This window comes from Nerophis lumbriciformis, linkage group LG20 (assembly GCF_033978685.3).
Source record: "Nerophis lumbriciformis linkage group LG20, RoL_Nlum_v2.1, whole genome shotgun sequence".
Lineage (NCBI taxonomy): Eukaryota > Metazoa > Chordata > Actinopteri > Syngnathiformes > Syngnathidae > Nerophis > Nerophis lumbriciformis.
Window position 1 is genome coordinate 19,464,182 of NC_084567.2, and position 20,819 is coordinate 19,485,000.

General features: G+C 40.0%; 1 protein-coding gene across 1 annotated transcript in view; it reads right to left on the reverse strand.

The window, feature by feature from the left end:
- adgrd2 (adhesion G protein-coupled receptor D2) overlaps positions 1-20,819 on the reverse strand; it is a 115,424-nt gene that overhangs the window by 22,950 nt on the left and 71,655 nt on the right. Inside the window, exon 18 of the mRNA XM_061980572.1 lies at positions 19,318-19,433. Coding sequence (XP_061836556.1) covers positions 19,318-19,433 — 116 coding nt within the window. The remainder of the gene's footprint in view (positions 1-19,317; positions 19,434-20,819) is intronic.

The following is a 20,819-nucleotide window of genomic DNA, read 5'->3' on the forward strand; positions in this document are numbered from 1 at the left end:
GACACCTGAAGCTTGTCCTTCTTCCACCTGCGTTCAGCTTTGCGGCACTCACGTCTGATCGCACGTGTTCTCTCATTAAACCAGGGTTCTGATTTAGTTTTAGCCTTTTTGATTTTTAAAGGAGCCACTGAGTTCAAGGCAGTCTTACAGGTGGAGTCAAACAATGCATTGAGTTTCTCAGTGTCAGAAAAAACAGAGTCAGAGTGTAAAAAAACCTGGTTAAAAGCAATAATAAACTGACCAGCAGTGGAAGGGTTAAAAACTCGACAGAGACGCGCAGGAGCGCGCGCTCCAGCTGTCAGGCGGTTAAAACTGGCCTCAAATATGACAGGCATATGGTCTGAAAGCACATGGTCACAAATGTCCAAGTTAGACACAGGCAGACCATATGAGAGGACAAGATCAAGCGTGTGACCACGTCCGTGTGTGGGGCCAGACACAAACTGTGTCAAATTAAAAGAGTCAATAAGGTTTAAAAAATCCTTCACCAGTGGTTTGTCGGGACAACATACATGGATATTAAAATCTCCAACAATGAGGACACGATCATAGCGGGGCATAATTCCTGCTAAAAAGTCCGAAAAATCATTGATGAAGTCCTTATTGTATTTGGGCGGGCGGTAAATGACAGCGCACAGCACCGCATCAGCGCGACACACCTCAAATAAAGTCATTTCAAAGCTGGCGAAAAATGACGAAGGAAAGCATTGTTTACATTTAAAGTCATTTTTGTAAAGTGTCGCCGTTCCTCCTCCACGGCCTGAGGTACGAGGAGAGTTAAAATAGCAACAGTCTGCGGGGAGAAGTTCTGAGAAGACACTGGACTCACCGGCACCGAGCCACGTCTCAGTTAAGCACAGGAAGTCCAGACAGCGTGACTCGAAGAAATCCCTGAGTGGAAACGTTTTGTTCGCCACTGATCTGGCGTTTACCAGACCAATTCTGGCAGGAGATGAGGCCGGCGTCGCAGCACACCGGGAATCCCGGCACAGCAACTTCAAATTCGAAGGATTCACCCCACGTTGGCGGCACCGGGCTGCGCAGGTGCGGCGCATCCAGGGTCTCTCATCGGGGCCGATTTCCGGTACAGGGTAACCCGATGGATCCACGGAGGGCCAGAAAGCAACAAGGGAACCGCTTAATCCATTTCCCGTCCGGGCAGCGCTGGAAGAGCACGCCAACAGCACTCTCTGCTTTACCCGGCGGCCACCACGGGTGCCGCGGCGACGCTTCCGTGGAAACCTCAGGGCTGGAAACCGGAAGAGGTGAGCTGGTATTCCTGACAGCAACGGGGGAAGGTCATTTGGACCACCATAATCCAAAGAAATGTTATTTTTGATCGTTGGTCGAAAAACCAACAATTCTTGGCGATCATACACCAGCAGAGACTCAAACTGTTTAGTGCAGAAGGACAAAATCAACAAAAACTGAAACCAGACTGAGAGCGGTAGACGGCCAGCCACACACGACGGCGCCATCTTAGTAACACAACGACAACACTTAACTGGAACTTACAATTGCGGTAGGAACTGCATATGAATGCCCTATGTGCGCAAACTGCTGAACCGCTGATACGAATGAGTTGAACTGAAATGCGAAAGTCCAGGGTGAGTGGAGTGTGTGGATGTTGGAACGGTTCAAATGGGATGAGAAATGTGGGATATGCAGTCGCCTGTGTAATGGGGAGAAAATTCCAGGAAATCCTGGTAAAACCGAAAGTTTTGGGAAAGGGAAAACATGTTTCACATTCGATATATGGAAAAGTAGTGTGGGCGGATGTTTGATAGGTGGGAATTGTGTTTAAAAATGGCACAATATTTTGAGAATTTAGGGCATTGTAGAACTATGAACACGTCCATTCATTTGAATAGGAATTTCCTGGAAATTTAGGAATTTTGGTTGAACCAGGAATTTTTGAAAATATTGAAACGAGCACAATTTTCCTAGACAATATGAATGGGTTGGTATTGGAATTTTTGGAATCGTTTGAAAATTGTTGCCATAGTAACAGTTTGAATTGAGAGTGGGGATTTCGGAAAACCTGAAATTTCGGGAACACCGGAAATTTGAATGAAAAAAAAAAAAAAAAAAGAGCATTTGTTGTCCCAGCTAAGAGGAATGTTTTGAAGGTGGAATGGTCAAAAACGGTTGAAAAATGTGGACTATGAAAACTTAACAGGAAGAGGTGAAAATAGGGCTTTGGAAAAACAAGAATTCTGGGAATTCCTGGATTTTATTTACCCTGGAAAACATGTAAAAATCATATTAGATTTGATGTGCAATGATGTCTTACAGTAGAATAGGAGTGCATAGAGTACATAGAGTACATGGAGTTTCTATAGAGTACATGGAGCACATGGAGTATATAGAGTACATGGAGTACATAGAGTAGTGAGACAGGTGAAGTGATGAAAGGTGGACTGAGGAAGCTCAGGTGAGGTCATGAATGAGTGAAATATATATTAGCCTGGTATTACTTTTTAAATTTAACATGAGAGTAACTGATAGTCAGGGAAGAGAAGAGAGCGTCAAGTGAAGCTTCAGAGTGTAAGGAACGATTTCAAAATGATATTATTGATTAAATTAAGAAAGGAGAACAGCTGATTACTGACGTCAAGGTGATTTTTTTAAAGATACATTTAATTGAATATGATAGTTTAATAATTTCTACAGTTTCACTGTAGAAAATCAAATGCTGATACAGTACATCATTGTACAATGACAATAATAATAATATTAATGATGGTTTAGATTTATATGTAATGGAGGGACAAAATTTTGCAGGAGTCCGAAGTCAAGGAGTGAATCGACAGGTAAAAACGAGTAACACGCAAAAGTGGATATTTTACAAGAAATGAAAAAAAAAATGGACATTGTGTTTAAAAAAAATCTGTGAAATTTACGGTAAAATACTGAGAACCCATGCAGTCACGGGGAGAACATGCAAACTCCACACAGAAAGACCCCTAACCCGGCAATCGAACCCAGGACCTCCTCACTGTGACGTACAAGCGCTAACCACTGCACCATCACACTACCCCATCACCAATACTAGTATCAGCAAAATGCCTGTGTTTTCGAGACATGTGAGGATTTGAACTTGAAAGTATTTGTACAACCTTTCACTGGACAACTCGCAATATGTTCCTTCAAGTGAGCTGTTAAAAATTAGCCTTAAATCAATCAATCAATGTTTATTTTTCAATGCTATTAAATAGTATATATATATATATATATATATATATATATATATATATATATATATATATATATATATATATATATATATATATATATATATATATATATTAAGTGTTTGTTTTACATACAACAACCTGTGTGAAGTTGGCCCCCCTTATCATTGCTTTGTGCTACGTTTGTGTCGTAAAAAATGTTGTTTGTGTTTATTTGGACCCTCGTCAAACATTTTAATGCCAAAGGACATCTCAGAGGGTTTCATTCTTTCCTTAATTGGATAGCTGATCCGTCCCCTTTGAAGCCATTAACGTTTGTTCTCAATGCTGTTGTTATAGGTGTGATGACACTTCCGACTGAGATGCATCTGCCAGAACTCACCTTCCCCTCTTTTATGTTCAAAATGTCTTTCCTTCTCCACAGTGCACAAAAACACTTTAGTGAAGTAATGAGAGTGACATGGGCGAGCGTGAAGGACATTCTACAGAAGGACAAGAATATGTTTGTCCTTAGTGAAATATGTCGCAGCTGTGCAATAACTGTGGAAAAATGTACAGGTGGTCTTCCTTCCAACACGTGCCGTGTTACAGACACACTCCTACGGCCTTATGACAACAAAACCGCATTTTGGTTCGTAAATATTGAAGAACGAGTTGTAGTGAGCGTGGGGGAACAATAAAGAATTGGAGAATGGGGTCAGCTGTCACTAGGGGTGCACAAAAAAATAGATTCACGCCTGAATCGCAATTCTTTTTTGTTCTCGATTCTAAATTAAGTCATCATTTTCAAATTTTTTTTGCAAAATAACCAAAAAAACTACTTTTTTTCAAAGTTGATTTTTGAAAAGAAAAAAAAATATATAGATATATACATATACACATACACATATATACACATACACATATATCTATATGTGTATATGTACATACATATATACATATATTTACACATATATACATACTGTATATACATTTATATATATATTTATATATGTATATGTACTATGGTTATCCCGATACCAATATTTTGGTACCGGTAACGGCACCAAAATGTATTTCAATACTTTTCGATACCTTTCAATACTTTTCTAAATAAAGGGGACCACAAAAAATTGCATTGTTGGCATTATTTTAACAAAAAATCTTACGGTACATTAAACATATGTTTCTTATTGCAATCAAAGAACAATTCTGTCCTTAAATAAAATAGTGAACATACTAGACAACTTGTATTTTAGTAGTAAGTAAGCAAACAAAGGCTCCTAATTAGTCTGCTGACATATGCAGTAACATATTGTCATTTCTCATTCTATTATTTTGTCAAAATTATGAGGGACAAGCTGTAAAAACAAATTATTAATCCACTTGTTCATTTACTGTTAATATCAGGTCATTTTCTGTTTCAACAAGTTCTATCTACACTTCTGTTAAAATGTAGTAATCACTTATTCTTCTGTTGTTTGGATACTTTACATTAGTTTTGGATGATACCACACATTTAGGTATCGATACGATACCAAGTAGTTACAGGATCATACATTGGTCATATTTAAAGTCCTCCTGTGTCCAGGGAAGTATTTCCTGGGTTTATAAACATAATATGAATTTTTAAAAAAGGAAAAAAGATTTTGTGACGATAAAAATGATCGATTAAATCATAGTAGTATTGACGAGATATTAGGGGTGTGGGAAAAAATCGATTTGAATTGGAATCGCGATTCTCACGTTGTTCGATTCAGAATCGATTCTCATTTTTAAAATACGATTTTTTTTTTAATCAATCAATCCAACAAAACAATACACAGCAATACCATAACAATGCAATCCAATTCCAAAACCAAACCCGACCCAGCAACACTCTGCAATAAACAGAGCAATTGAGGAGACACAAACACGACACAGAACAAACCAAAAGTAGTGAAACAAAAATGAATATTATCAACAACAGTATCAATATTGGTTACAATTTCAACATAGCAGTGATTAAAAATCCCTCATTGACATTATCATTAGACATTTATATATGTATAAAAAAAAAGAACAATAGTGTCACAGTGGCTTACACTTGCATCACATCTCATAAGCTTGACAACACACTGTGTCCAATATTTTCACAAAGATAAAATAAGTCATATTTTTGGTTAATTTAATAGTTAAAACAAATTTACATTATTGCAGTCAGTTGATAAAACATTGTCCTTTACAATTATAAAAGCTTTTTACAAAAATCTACTACTCTGCTTGCATGTCAGCAGACTGGGGTAGATCCTGCTGAAATCCTATGTATTGAATGAATAGAGAATCGTTTTGAATCGGGAAAAAATCGTTTTTGAATCGAGAATCGTATTGAATTGAAAAAAAAAAAATCGATTTTGAATCGAATCGTGACCCCAAAAATCAATATTGAATTGAATCGTGGGACACCCAAAGATTCACAGCCCTACGAGATACGCTATTGTACTTGGTATCATTACAGTGGATGTCAAGTGTAGATCCACCCATGGCGTTTGTGTACGTTCAGGCGTGCTAGCTTTTGTTAGCGGTGACGCCGGTGAGCTGTGGTATCCTCCTACGGTGTGTAGTGAAGCATGTTTAGCTATTCCTCGCCCTGCAGGGATGATACTTGTAAGAAACTCACTTTATTCGTCGCCATGGAGGCGATGATTAGTGATTTAGAAGTAGCTAAAACACTGCCGATTGCTGATGGATGTTCGCTGTTAGCTAGCTAGCTATGTCTTAAAGCACCTCTTCTTGTGGGTGTTTCAGTGTTATAACTTCACCTTTATTGTCAGTTTTTAGGCCAAAATGCGTCCGTTCTCCCTTTTTTCTGTCTACACACTGTCTGCTTGTAAGTACTCCGTGATTGTGCGCTGCCGAACATGTTCCTCTGCTCATAAAACCAGCAATGTCACGACGTGACGGCGCGCCATCATGCCCGGGAACCGGTACTTTTCAAACAGAGTGTAGTACAGTTTTTGATTCATTAGTACCGCAATACCGGTACCGGTATACCGTACAACCTTAATATGTACATACATACATATACATTTATATACGTATATGTATACACACACACACACGCACACGCACGCATATGTTTTATCATGTATCATACTTTAAACCCCACTTCGAAAAGCTGTGCACTACAAAAGTGCTCATTGTAGCCTTTAATCCTGACTTCCTCATTTTTGATTACAAATAATCAGCACAAATTGTTTTACTATTTTTTGGTTTTGTAGGTTAAAGTGTTTTATATATTGTGCTACTGAGTTTATGTTACTGATCAATTTACATTTATTATTATTAAATTAGTTTATTTTATTTTATTTTTCAGTATGAAATGGTTCAAGTCGGTTCAAAAAGTGTTTATAGTTTAAATAAGGACTTTAAAAATGTATTTTATAATTTTTTTTCTGTTACAAACTAAAAAAAACATGTTAATATCATTATTTAATGTAAGTTGATCTATATTCACTTCTTTTTTGTGTTCTTCAATGTTAATAAGTAGGGATGTCCAATAATGGCTTTTTGCCGATATCCGATATTCCGATATTGTCCAACTCTTTAATTACCGATACCGATATCAACCGATATATACAGTCGTGGAATTAACACATTATTATGCCTAATTTGGACAACCAGGTATGGTGAAGATAAGATACTTAAAAAAACAAAAAAACAAAAACAAAAAAACCATAAATAAATTAAAAACATTTTCTTGAATAAAAAAGAAAGTAAAACAATATAAAAACAGTTACATAGAAACTAGTAATTAATGAAAATGAGTAAAATTAACTGTTAAAGGTTAGTACTATTAGTGGACCAGCAGCACGCACAATCATGTGTGCTTACGGACTGTATCCCTTGCAGACTCTATTGATATATATTGATATATAATGTAAGAACCAGAATATTAATAACAGAAAGAAACAAACCCTTTTGTGTGAATGAGTGTGAATGAGTGTAAATAGGTGAGGGAGGTTTTTTGGGTTGGTGCACTAATTGTAAGTGTATCTTGTGTTTTTTATGTTGATTTAATAAAAAGATTTAAAAAAAAAAAAAAAAAAAAAAAAAAAACAACAAAAAACGACACCGATAATAAAAAAAACGATACCGATAATTTCCGATATTACATTTTAACGCATTTATCGGCCGGACGATATTATCGGACATCTCTATTAATAAGTATGCAGAGGTGTACTTATAACAATTTTATACGATACTATTTATTGTCTTGGCAAAGAGTGGGGGCGTAACAAAATAAAATTGAGAAGCACTGCTAAAGTGTGAAATGCTCATCACCAAAACATCTGTCAACACTCAAGCCTACAACTAGAATTTGCATTTCCGGCAGGAATTGCGTGTAAATGACTGTATGTACGCAAGCCGCCGATACGCTTGAGCGGGACTGAAATGCTTGATTGTCCAGGGTGAGTGGAATGTGTGGATGGTGGAATCGTTCCAATCGGATGAGAAATGTGGGCTATGCAGTAGATTGTATGTCTCCCATTCACTTTAAATAGGGAGACAATTCCGGGAAAACTGTGAATTTTGGTCAAGGGAAAACATTTTGCGTTCGATATATCGAAAGAGTAGGGATGGTTGAAAGGTCGGAATCGGGTTTAAAAATGGCTCTGTTGGTGACTTGGTGTGGTGGCGGCGCAGCCCCCGTGTCTGGTCTGGATGCTGTGTCCCGGTTGTTTGGGCGGTGGTGTGTTTGTGCGGGTTTGGGTTGGGGTGGGGGGCCTTTTGGTTGGGGGGGTTGTTGGTGTCTCTTGTTTGCGTGTTGGCGTTCGGGCTGACCGGCGGGCTGGCGCCGGCTGGTCTCCGTGGCCCTGGTGGCGTGTGGTTGCTGGTCGCAGTTTTTCTTTGATCGCTTTAATTTGATTGGCTGGTGCTGGCTGTCTGGGGTTATTGCGGCTGCTGTTTCTGCTGCCGTTTGTTTGTGGTGTGGGCGCCCGTGGCTGCTGGGTCTGGTGCAGGGGTGTGGCTGATGTTGTGACTGGTGGCAGCGCGCGCGCGTGATGGCTGTCGGGGCTGACGAACTGTGTATATGTATGTATATGTGTGTGTATGTATGTATGTTTATATATGTGTATGTGTACATATGTGTATGTATATGTATATATGTGTATGTGTGGGTATGTATACGTGTATGTGTGTATGTGTGTATGTATGTATGTATGTATGTATATTTCTGGGGGTACGCTCTGGGCCTGCCTGTCAGACGGGGGTCGACGCCTCAGGCTACTGCATCCGAACTGCGTGTCTGGAGCTCCTGGGTCCCGCTGTCCATCCCTTCCGGGTGCCCGTCTTGGTTGGGGCCTGTTGGGCCTAGTCCCTGCGTCTATTGTGGTAGCTTGGTGCTGCAAGGTATTCCGAGGTGCTGCGAGTCGGCCAGTTGCTGGGGTAGTGACCTTGTTTGTCAGCATGTCTGTGATCTTCTTTTAATTCTTTTTTTTTTTAATTAATTAATTAATTAATTTATTTATTTATTTATTTTTAAAATATATTTTATTAATATTATTTTTTAATTTTTCCCCTCCCTCAGGGGGGGGGCTCGGCGGGGCGGTTGCTGGTTGTTCCATCTCCATCGTTGGGGTCCCTGCGGGTGGGGTGGGTGGTTCCCGTGGCCCTGTGCCTGGGTGGTCCTGCGGCGGCCGGTTTGGGTGGGGTGGCCGGGGGCTGGCCTCGCCGCGCTCTCCGGGGGTGGGGGGTGGGCTCGTGGGGGCCCGGTTGCCGGTGGGGCGGGGGCGGTCTTCCCGTCCGGTTGCGGGGAGTCTCTGGGTCCTTCGGGCGGGGCGTCTCGCCTTTCTGCCCGTGTGGGGTGTGGTCTCTCGCTGGCTTGGGGTCTGGCTGTCCCCTGCTTTTCTCGTGCCCTGTCCTCCGCCGGGTGCGTCTGTCTGAGGCCTGCTGCTGGCCCTTGTGGGCGGTACGGTGGGTCGGGCTCTGGGGTTCCTGTCGCTGGCCGGCTTGGCTGCGTGGGGGCGGTGGTCCCTGGTTCCCTGGGCACCACGCCTCCTGTTTGTGGGTTGGGCTCTCGGGGGTGATGGGGCCGTGCTCTGGCTCCCACGCACTCTGGGAGTCAAATGTATTGTACATGCAAATTCACGTATGCTCACATACGTACATAGGTACCTACGCTCCCACATACATACACAAATACAGTACATATTTACCTACCTAATGTTCGTACATCCACACGCACATTCAATATACAAACATACACATACACATACTGTACATATACATTCACTGTACAAACACATATACACATTCTGTACATATACATTCATTGTACAAACACATATACACATTCTGTACATATACAAGTACATATGCATACTTACACTCATGCACATAATCACGTTTCATCAAACATATATTAACGTTGTTGCCCTCGGGTAAACTGGGTGTAACACATGGCACACTGACAAAGCTTAACCTATTGTGACTATAACAATCTACAAGGTTAATGTAGGTTGCTTCTCTTTCTCCCCCTCCATTTTTCTGCATTCTTTCGTATCTCAAGTTATCATTACGTTTATGTATTGTTGCATTTAAACAACTGTATTGTTGATAATAAAGGTAAATTATTGGTATTGTTCATTATCAATAGCGCTATTTCTATTGGTATTTTGTATTGATCCATTTGTAGTGTAATAATGCTCATTGTCATTTCTGTATTATTTTTTATTTTTCGCTAACTGCTTATTTGCTATTACTTTTACCATCATATTTGTACATGTCATATTTGCTGATGTTGCTCTATTGTTGTTGTTGTTGTTGTTTGCTGTTGTTGTTTTTGTCTCTCTGTCTAATCCCCCTCTTGTCCCCACAATTTCCCCCTCTGTCTTCTTTTTTTTTCTCTTTCTATCCCCTCCTGCTCCGGCCCGGCTGCACTAAATGATAATATAAATACATTTAATAAAGTCAAATACAAATAAGGCAACAAGAGAAGTATCCTACACTTCTCTTTTGTAAAGTAAATCTGAACAGCCGACATGGGCATCTACATCAACTATATGATTTGCCTGAGAAGCTGGACAGGACATAAAAAAAAAAAAAAAAAAATAAAAAAAAAAAAAAAAAATAAAAAAAAAAAAAAAATAAAAATGGCTAAATATTTTGAGAATTTAGGGCATTGTAGAACTATGAATACGTCTATTTTTTTTAACGTGAATTTCATGGAAATTTCGAAATTTCGGGAAAACTTCTTGGATACCTTGCATGGGGTCCTGTATGGGGCGCCGGCAGGGGATTCCATAGTCTTGCTGGGGGACTTCAACGCGCATGTGGGAAATGACAGTGATACTTGGACTGGCATGATTGGAAGGAACGGTCCCCCTGATCTGAACCTGAGTGGTGGATTGTTATTGGATTTTTGTGCTAGTCATGGACTTGCGATAACAAACTTCATGTTCAAGCATAAGGATGCTCATAGGTGTACCTGGTACCAGAGCACCCTAGGCCAAAGATCAATGATCGATTTTGTAATCGTATCAGCTGATCTAAGGCCGTATGTTTTGAACATTCGGGTGAAGAGAGGGGCTGAACTGTCAACTGATCACCATCTGGTGGTGAGTTGGGTCAGATGGCGGGGGAAACTCTGGACAGACCTGGCAAACCCAAGGGTGTAGTGCGGGTGAACTGGGAACGTTTGGAGGAGTCCTCTGTCCGGAAGGACTTCAACTCCCACCACCGGCAGGACTTCTTTGCCATCCCTGTGGAGGTTGGGGATATTGAACTAGAATGGGCAATGTTCAAAGCCTCTATTGCTAAAGCTGCAACTGCGAGCTGTGGCCAGAAGGTTTTAGGTGCCTCAAGGGGCGGTAACCCTCGAACACCCTGGTGGACAGTGGTGGTCAGGGATGTCGTCCGACTGAAGAAGGAGTCCTACCGGGGTATGTTTTCCCAGGGGACTCTGGAGGCAGTTGCAAGGTACCGACAGGCCCGAAGGGCAGCGGCCGTGGCTGTGGACGAGGCTAAGCAGAGGGTGTGGGAACAGTTCGGGGAATCCATGGAGAAGGACTATCGGGCGGCACCAAAGTTGTTCTGGAAGACCATACGGCACCTCAGGAGGGGGAAGCAGGGAACCATTCAAGCTGTGTACAGCAGAGATGGGACTCTGCTGACTTCAAGTGAGGAAGTCGTAGGGCGTTGGAAAGAGCACTTTGAGGAACTCCTGAACCCAACTACATCAGACACACCCTCCCTGACAGGAGCGGAGCTTGGGGATGATGGGGGATCGACGTCGATCTCTCGGAAAGAAGTCACTGAGGTAGTTAGACCACTCCACAGTGGCAAAGCTACGGGGGTTGACGAGATCCGTCCAGAAATGCTGAAGGCTCTGGGTGTTGAGGGGCTGTCTTGGTTGATACGCCTTTTCAACATTGCGTGGAAGTTTGGGACAGTGCCAAGGGAGTGGCAGACTGGGGTGGTAGTTCCCTTATTCAAAAAGGGGGACCAGAGGGTGTGTGCTAATTACAGGGAAATCACACTACTCAGCCTCCCTGGGAAAGTTTACGCCAAGGTACTGGAAAGGAGGGTCAGGCCGATAGTCGAACCTCAGATTCAAGAGGAGCAATGTGGATTCCGTCCTGGTCGTAGTCCAATCTCTGTACAACCAAAGCGAGAGTGTTGTCCGGATGCTTGGATGTAAGTCGGATCCGTTTCCAGTGGGGGGTGGTCTCCGCCAGGGCTGTGCTCAGTCACCTATCCTGTTTGTGATTTTCATGGACAGGATTTCTAGGCAGAGACGTGACCACGGCGGAGAGGGTATACGTCTCGGGGGGGGCTAAAGGTTGCGTCACTGCTTTTTGCAGATGATGTGGTCCTGATGGCACCTTCGGTTTGTGACCTTCAGCTCTCACTGGATCGGTTCGCAGCCGAGTGTTCAGCGGCTGTAATGAAAATCAGCATCTTCAAATCTGAGACCATGGTTCTCAGCAGGAAACCGATGGTTTGTACAGTCCAGGTAGAGAATGAGACTCTAACTTACTCTACGGTAAGTATCTCGGGGTCTTGTTCACGAGTGAGGGAAAGATGGAGAAGGAAATCAGCCGGAGAATCGGAGCAGCTGGGGCAGTATTGCAGTCTCTCTGCCGCACTGTTGTGACGAAACGAGAGCTGAGCCAGAAGGCAAAGCTCTTGGTCTACCGAGCTATCTACATTCCTACTCTCACCTATGGTCATGAAGTGTGGGTCATGACCGAAAGAATAAGCGGCCGAAATGAGTTTTCTCAGGAGGGTGGCTGGCATCTCCCTTAGAGATAGGGTGAGAAGTACAGTCACCCAAGAGAGACTCGGAGTAGAGCCGCTGCTCCTTCGCTTGGAAAGGAACCAGCTTAGGTGGTTCGAGCATCTCGTGCGGATGCCTCACGAGCGTCTCCCGAGGGAGGTCCTCGTTGCACGTCCCTCTGGGAGGAGACCCCGCGGCAGGCCAAGGACCAGATGGGGGGATTACATCTCCTCTCTGGCCTGGAGACGCTTCGGGATTCCCCAGGAGGAAGTTGCTAATGTTGCTCTGGAGAGGGAAGTCTGGGGGTCTCTGCTGGAGCTGTTGTCCCCGCGACCCGATTCCGGATAAGCGGTTGAAGATGGATGGATATATATGTATATATATATATATATATATATATATATATATATATATATATATATATATATATATATATATATATATATATATATATATATATATACACATACATACATATATACATATATATATATACATATATGTATATATATATATGTGTATATATATATATATATATATATATATATATATATATATATATATATATATATATATATATACATATATATATCTATCCATCCATCCATCCATATATATATATATATATATATCCATCCATCCATCCATTTTCTACCGCTTGTCCCTTTTGGGGTCGCGGGGGTTTCTGGAGCCTATCTCAGCTGCATTCGGGCGGAAGGCGGTGTACACCCTGGACAAGTCGCCACCTCAGGGCCAACACAGATAGACAGACAACATTCACACTCACATCATATATATATATATATATATATATATATATATATATATATATATATATATATCGTAAATTATATATCGGGGCGGCATAGCTCGGTTGGTAGAGTGGCCGTGCCAGCACTTGAGGGTTACAGGTTCGATTCCCGCTTCTGCCATCCTAGTCACTGCCGTTGTGTCCTTGGGCAAGACACTTTACCGACCTGTTCCCAGTGCCACCCACACTGGTTTAAATGTAACTTACATATTGGGTTTCACTATGTAAAAGCGCTTTGAGTCACTAGAGAAAAGCACTATATAAATATAATTCACTTCACTATATATATATATATATATATATATATATATATATATATATATATATATATATATATATATATACACATATATATATATACACATATATATATATATATATATATATATATATATATATATATATATATATATATATATATATATATATATATATATATATATATATATATATATATATATATGTATATATACATAGGAAAATTAAGTAGATCACCCTGACTTGATCATTTGAAAAGTAGCTTGCATGCTGAAAAAGTGTGGGCACCTCTGTCTTAGAAGATATGAATGGGTTGGTGTTGGAATTTTTTGAATCAATTAAAAATGTTTTACGTAGTAACAGTTGGAAGTCAGAATGAATATTTCGGAATTTCGGAAAACCGGGAATTTTTACTAAAAAAAAAAATAGGGCCATTTGTTTTGAATGTGGAATGGTCAAAAACGATTGAAAAATGTGGACTGTGAAAACTTTCCAGGAAGAGGTGAAAATATGGCTTTGGAAAACCGGAAATTTTGGGGAATTGGGAAATGGTAGATTGATTATCCAAGGTGAGTGGAGTGTGTGGGTGGTGGAACGGTTCCAATCGGTTGAGAAATGTGGGAATTGTGCAAGTTCATTTTCGATGGGAAAAATTACCCGGGAGACTGTGAATTCTGGGTAATCTGGGATGTTTTTTAAAAACATTTTCTGGGAGAACTCACGATTCCCGGTCGAACCTCTTTGATACTTTAACGGTTCTGATGGGATGACAACTGCGGGTTGAGGATCACTTTTTTGGCGTAGAATCCTATATCTGAGAATGCTTGGGCATTCACAATCCATACTATATTTCCTTTCACTGTTTTTTAAGGGTAATTTGTTTTGTTATGAAGGTATTGAGTAGAAAAGACAGATATGAAAATTTACAATCGGACATGACGCCCACAAAGACGAACACATGCCCGTCGATAGTGTGTATTCCCAGGGCTGTGATTGGACCTCATCTAGACGGTGCAGCTGTCCCCTGTCACCCACGCAGGCCTCATCTCGTCTGAGGTGATGGTGCAGACCCCAAATTGTTTCTCCTCTAAAGTTAGAACCGTGCCTCAACCACAATGGTTCTGTTCTTCTGCTGTGTAAAACAACAGTTGGCATTAAATCAGTTAACACAGGTGTCAAAGTCAAGGCCCGCCAAAGCCTAGAAATAATATGCGTTAATAAAACGAAGTTAAAGTTAAAGTACCACTGATAGTCACATACACACTAGTTGTGGTGAAATTACCTTCTGCATTTGACCCATCCCCTTGTTCCACCTGGGAGGTGAGGGGAGCAGTGAGCAGCAGCGGTGGCCACGCTCGGGAATCATTTTGGTCATTTAACCCCCAATTCCAACCCTTGATGCTGAGTGCCAAGCAGGGAGGTAATGGGTCCCATTTTTTTATAGTGTTTGGTATGACTCGGCCGGGGTTTGAACCTACAACCCACCAATCTCAGGGCAAACACTCTAACCACAAGGCCACTCGTTTCTGACTACATATGTTTGTTACTTCTATTTTGGCATTAAAAAGTACATGTACTTTTAATTTTGAATATTATCTAATAATGCAACAAAATATTATATTATCATACGTTCCAAAACATTTCTTGTTAGAATAAATATAAATAATTACATATCTATCAAATTGTACTCTATTGTACTCTTTACGGTGAAATTCTGGTGACTGAGGTTTTTGTTTTTTGTTTTTATCGTAAAAACGCTTTTTCCAATTACAGTAACACACTATAAAAACAGCAACTGTAGATTTTACGGTAAAAAACTGGCAGCTCAGTTTCATGTATTTTACTGTAAAAAAAATAGTAGTACAGTTTTTCCATTCTGTTTACAATAATATGCTGTAAAAGCCTCTGCAAATTTTTTGGTAACATTCTAGCAACTGAGCTGCCAATTGTTTACAGTAAAATCATATGGAAAAAAAGATATAATAATCAAATGCATTGGTAATTAACCATTTGATCCGATTCGATTTCTTGGTGACGATTTGATTCATAATCGATTCTCGATTCAACACGATTCTTGATTCAAACCGATACTTGCAATGTATTATTTGGTATAATATTTATAATAAAACGTTTTCAAAAAAGGTTACAGGTTAGAAAAACTCTTTTTGGTTGCATGGAGATGGCCGAAAAACGGATTTTTTAAAAATGTATTATTTTATAAAAAAAATTAAAATCATATTAATATATATATATATATATATATATATATATATATACACACATATATATATATATATATATATATATATATATATATATATATATATATATATATATATATATATATATATATATACATATATACATACATGTATGTATGTATGTATATTTTGTTTGTTGTGCAACGCTATTTTATACTCTTTTTAGTTGTTCTCTGACCAAAAATTGATCGAACCTTAAAACCGAGTTACATACTGAACCATAATTATTTTGATATGTAGTAGTATTCCGGTATTCTGGAATAGTACTAAAATGACACACGCAGAAGCTATTTTCTGGTGAGGCAAATTCTGACCCTTCAGATTTTAAAAACGGTAAAAAATATATATACTGTATATATTTTGATATATCATATAAATGCTTGCTTGGCTGGCTGAAATGCATCACATGCAGCATTTGTGGGGGAAAAAAAAACATGACACTCGAGTCACAAAGTCACAATCTATGTCGCCATGTAACCATAGCAACCAGTTGCTGCAGACTCATATACAGTTGATGCACGAAGAGAGTTTAATTCCGCATGGATGGAATTAATTGCCTTCACTGCATATGATGCTGGTTTAATTACCCTGTATGCTTATTAATATGCAGGAGAAATGAGCAACAACAACAAAATAATGTAAACACGGATGTGCGGCCAGGAGATTGATTACAATTTTTTTTTAATAAATAGAAATATTCGTCAATCAAACTTGTTATACATGTTTTTTGTATGATTAAAATCATTGTTTTAAAAAATATTTTTTAAAGTACAAATTGCTAAAATTGCACATTTAATTAATTATTTATTTAATGTATTCATTCATTATAATTAAAAAAAAAAAACACACTATTAATAATGACATTAATAATAATCAAACAATTAGAAAAAAATAACACATATGCACATTAAATACAGGGCAGAAACTGAGATGAGACAGCCGCAAGCCTTGCCTCTGCTTTCGTGCGCAGTGTAGTTAAATGAATAAATTATTTAAATGAATAAATACTTAATTAAATATTGAAATAAATAATTGAATGATTAAGTAATTAGATGTACTTGTACAATAAACAAATTATTTGTTTTTATTAAAATTGTTATTTTTATTGTTATTTGTTATTTCATTGATACCTTTTAATCCCCAAGAAATTAACAATTACAGCGAATGCCATATGTTTAGAAAAAATAATTAAAAATAATTACAGAAAAAAATATTAATTAATGGTAGTACAAAAAGACACTCCCATGTCCATACTCTTATTCATAGATATACACTAATTTAAAAATTAAATCAAAACATCTCACGCATACTTCTGTATGACATTTTCAGCTTATTTCTCACTACATTACGTCTTTTGTTTTTTCTTGCTTACATTATTTTAGAATACCTTGTCCTTTAACATTGCCCCTTTTTGTTAAGAAATAAATGTATACTGTTTTCAAATGTATCCTGGGCAGCACCTTGGAAACCCCTGATTTAAATGACAATAATGATTTCTTTATATATATATATTTTTTACCTCTTACCAAAAGAACAATCTTAATTAACATTTACTAACACATTTATGCAATTAATTACAATTATAATCAATTAATGACACATTTAGGTCATTAAGTAAAGATGTATATATTTATTGAATATTGTTCCTTTTAATTATTCATACCTCACGCAGGGAGATAAACTAATTTTAAATATCTGACAATCTTGATACTGCAACTTTGCCGCCATCTTGCGGACAACGTGAGTAATTCAGATCATTCACCTTAAATTGTGCACTTAAGGAGAACGGCATAGCATTTATTTGCATGACCCAATCCAAACAACCTTCCCTAGTCATGGCGCAAACAATAAAATAATGTAACCATCACACAATGTCAGCACACATGGTCACACATAACATGACCTGCTCACTGAACTTTGTGGATATTATAAGAAAAACGTCCATGTACTATAAACATATCTAAAATACACCCATTTGAATCCATTACAAAGCCTGATGGGAAAAATGCAAAACACTCTCCGCACTTGTCCATGTTAGCTGCTTGATATTTCTGATTGACTACAAAATGTAAAGGAGGTCGTCACGGAAATAAACTAGGTAGAACTTTCTTATAGTCTTAATATCCAATGATATTAATGAAGAATACAGACAAAGGACACAGATTTCCCTCGCCCGGGCGCGGGTCACCAGGGCCCCCCTCTGGAGCCAGGCCCGGAGGTGGGGCACGATGGCGAGCGGCTGGTGACCGGGCCTGTCCCCATGTTGACAGGCCAGGCACAGCCCGAAGAGGCAACGTGGGTCCCCCCCTTCAATGGGCTCACAACCCAGGGGCCATAGAGGTCGGGTGCAGTGTGAGCTGGGCGGCAGCCGAAGGCAGAGCACTTGGCGGTCCAATCCTCTGCTACATAAGCTAGCTCTTGGGACGTGGAACATCACCTCGCTGGGGGGGGGGGGGGGCTGAGCTAGTGTGCGAGGTGGATAAGTTCCGGCTAGATATAGTCGGACTCACTTCGACGCACAGCAAGGGCTCTGGAACCAGTTCTCTTGAGAGGGGCTGGACTCTCTTCCACTCTGGCATTGCCAGCAGTGAGAGGCGACGGGCTGCGGTGGCAATTCTTGTTGCCCCCCCCGGCTTACCCTTTTTGGATTCACTCGAAGGAGTACTGGAGAGTGCTCCCCCGGGTGATTCCTTCGTTCTACTGGGGGACTTCAACGCTCATACTGGCAACGACAGTGAAACCTGGAGAGGCGTGATTGGGAAGAATGGCCGCCCGGATCTGAACCCGAGTGGTGTTTTGTTATTGGACTTTTGTGCTCGTCACAGATTGTCCATAACAAACACCCGAAAGCCTCCCTAGGGAGGTCTTTCGGGCACGTCCGACTGGTAGGAGGCCACGAGGTAGACCCAGGACACGTTGGGAAGACTATCTCTCCCGGCTGGCCTGGGAACGCCTCGGGATCCCCCGGGAGGAGCTGGATGAAGTGGATGGGGAGAGGGAAGTCTGGGCTTCCCTGCTTAGGCTGCTGCCCCCGCGACCCGACCTCGAATAAGCGGAAGAAGATGGATGGATGGCATTATATGGATGGATGGCATTATATAAATATATATGTATAGGATGCATATATATATATATATATATATATATATATATACATATATATAAACTTTTAAAAGTGAATACGTTGTGTAGTTATGTTTTGCGGCTGCAGACTATTTTCCTTTCCTGGAAAAATGGGGCAAAAAGGCTGTTTTGCCAGTGAAGGAGGCCGACCCCTGGCATAAATCATGCACTGGAGAGCACATTGTGTTGGTTTGGAGAGTTCCGCACAAAGGCTATGTTGTATTGGGGCCAGGTGAAGGTTAGGCCGATAAGAATGAACGACTCCCACAGAAGACTCCCAAAGCGCAGCTCCTATCTCGCCGCTGTCTGTATTGACCACACTTTGCCGCGATAACAAAGAAACGTTCTCTCCGCACGGCGGGGTTGGAGGAAGGCACACTTTCACGACAGTGGGACAGATGGAGCAACATCGACATTTCACAATCTTACCAGGTGAGGTCAAAGGTCTGCATTTTTGATGCCGAGCGTGGACTGAGCATCTTGGCGCGGCGGCGGGCGCTGGAAACGGTCACCATGACGACCCGGCACAACACCACCGAGTTGACCTGCAAGTGGAGGAGGACAGCGTCAGCCTCCAATAAGATGGCCACCCCGCATGAATAAGTTAAACTCATGCACACATTCTCATTCTTTGGGCGCCTAACCATTCCCTCCGATTCGATTCAGAATCGATTCTCGATTCAAACCGATTCTCACAATGTATTATTGGGTATAATTGAAACTTTTTCAAAACAGGTTACAGGTTAGAAAAGCTCCTTCTGGTTGAATGGAGATGGCCAAACAACGTCTTTTTAAAAACTGATTCTTATTGAAAAAAAAAAAATATATAAACATATATAAATGAATATATATGTATATAAATGATAAATGAATATATATATATATATATACACATTCATATGTATATATATATATACATATATACATACATATACATATATATATATATATATACATACATATATATATATATATATATATATATATATATGTGTGTGTGTCAATGTTGATATCGATTTGATATCAGCAAAAAAAAGGTATCAAATTATTTATTTATAATTATTATTGCTGCATATTACATACACATACAAAGTCACTAAGGCAGAAACGTAGTAGAAAGTGTCCAGTAACAAAAGACAGCATAATAAATGGGTTAGTGTGTTTATGCCTACCATCTCTGTTTGACCCATTTCACTTGATCAAACCTTTTCAGACATTCCACACAACAATATAATAAAAGTATTTATGATTTATGTTGATGTCATATCAGATCAGTATCGGCCAATAGTCAAGGCTTTAATATTGATATTGGAATTAAAATGGCTGTATCAGAATGAATGACTAAAAAAAAAAGTGCGTTTATTAGAAGACATTTAGATGTTTACTATCTGCCCTGCTTTGCACAAGTAAACACGCTGCAATGCTGCTCATATCGCACATGATATCACACACAAGTAAAGATGCTGCACAAATGCTTGTATCGCACATGATATCACACACACGTAAACATGCTGCAGCACTGCTTGTATCGCACATGATATCGCACACAAGTAAACACGCTGCAGAACTGCATGTGTCGCACATAATATCGCACACAAGTAAACATGCTACAGGACTGCTTGTATCGCACATGTTATCACACACAAGTAAACAGGCTGCAGGACTGCTTGTATTGCACATGATATCTCACAGAAGTAAAAACACTGCAAGACTGCTCGTATCGCACATAATATCACACACACGTAAACATGCTGCAGGATTCTTCGTATCACAAATGCTTGTATCGCACATGATATCACACACACGTAAACATGCTGCAGCACTGCTTGTATCGCGCAGGATATCGCACACAAGTAAACACGCTGCAGGACTGCATGTGTCACACATAATATCGCACACAAGTAAACATGTTACAGGACTGCTTGTATCGC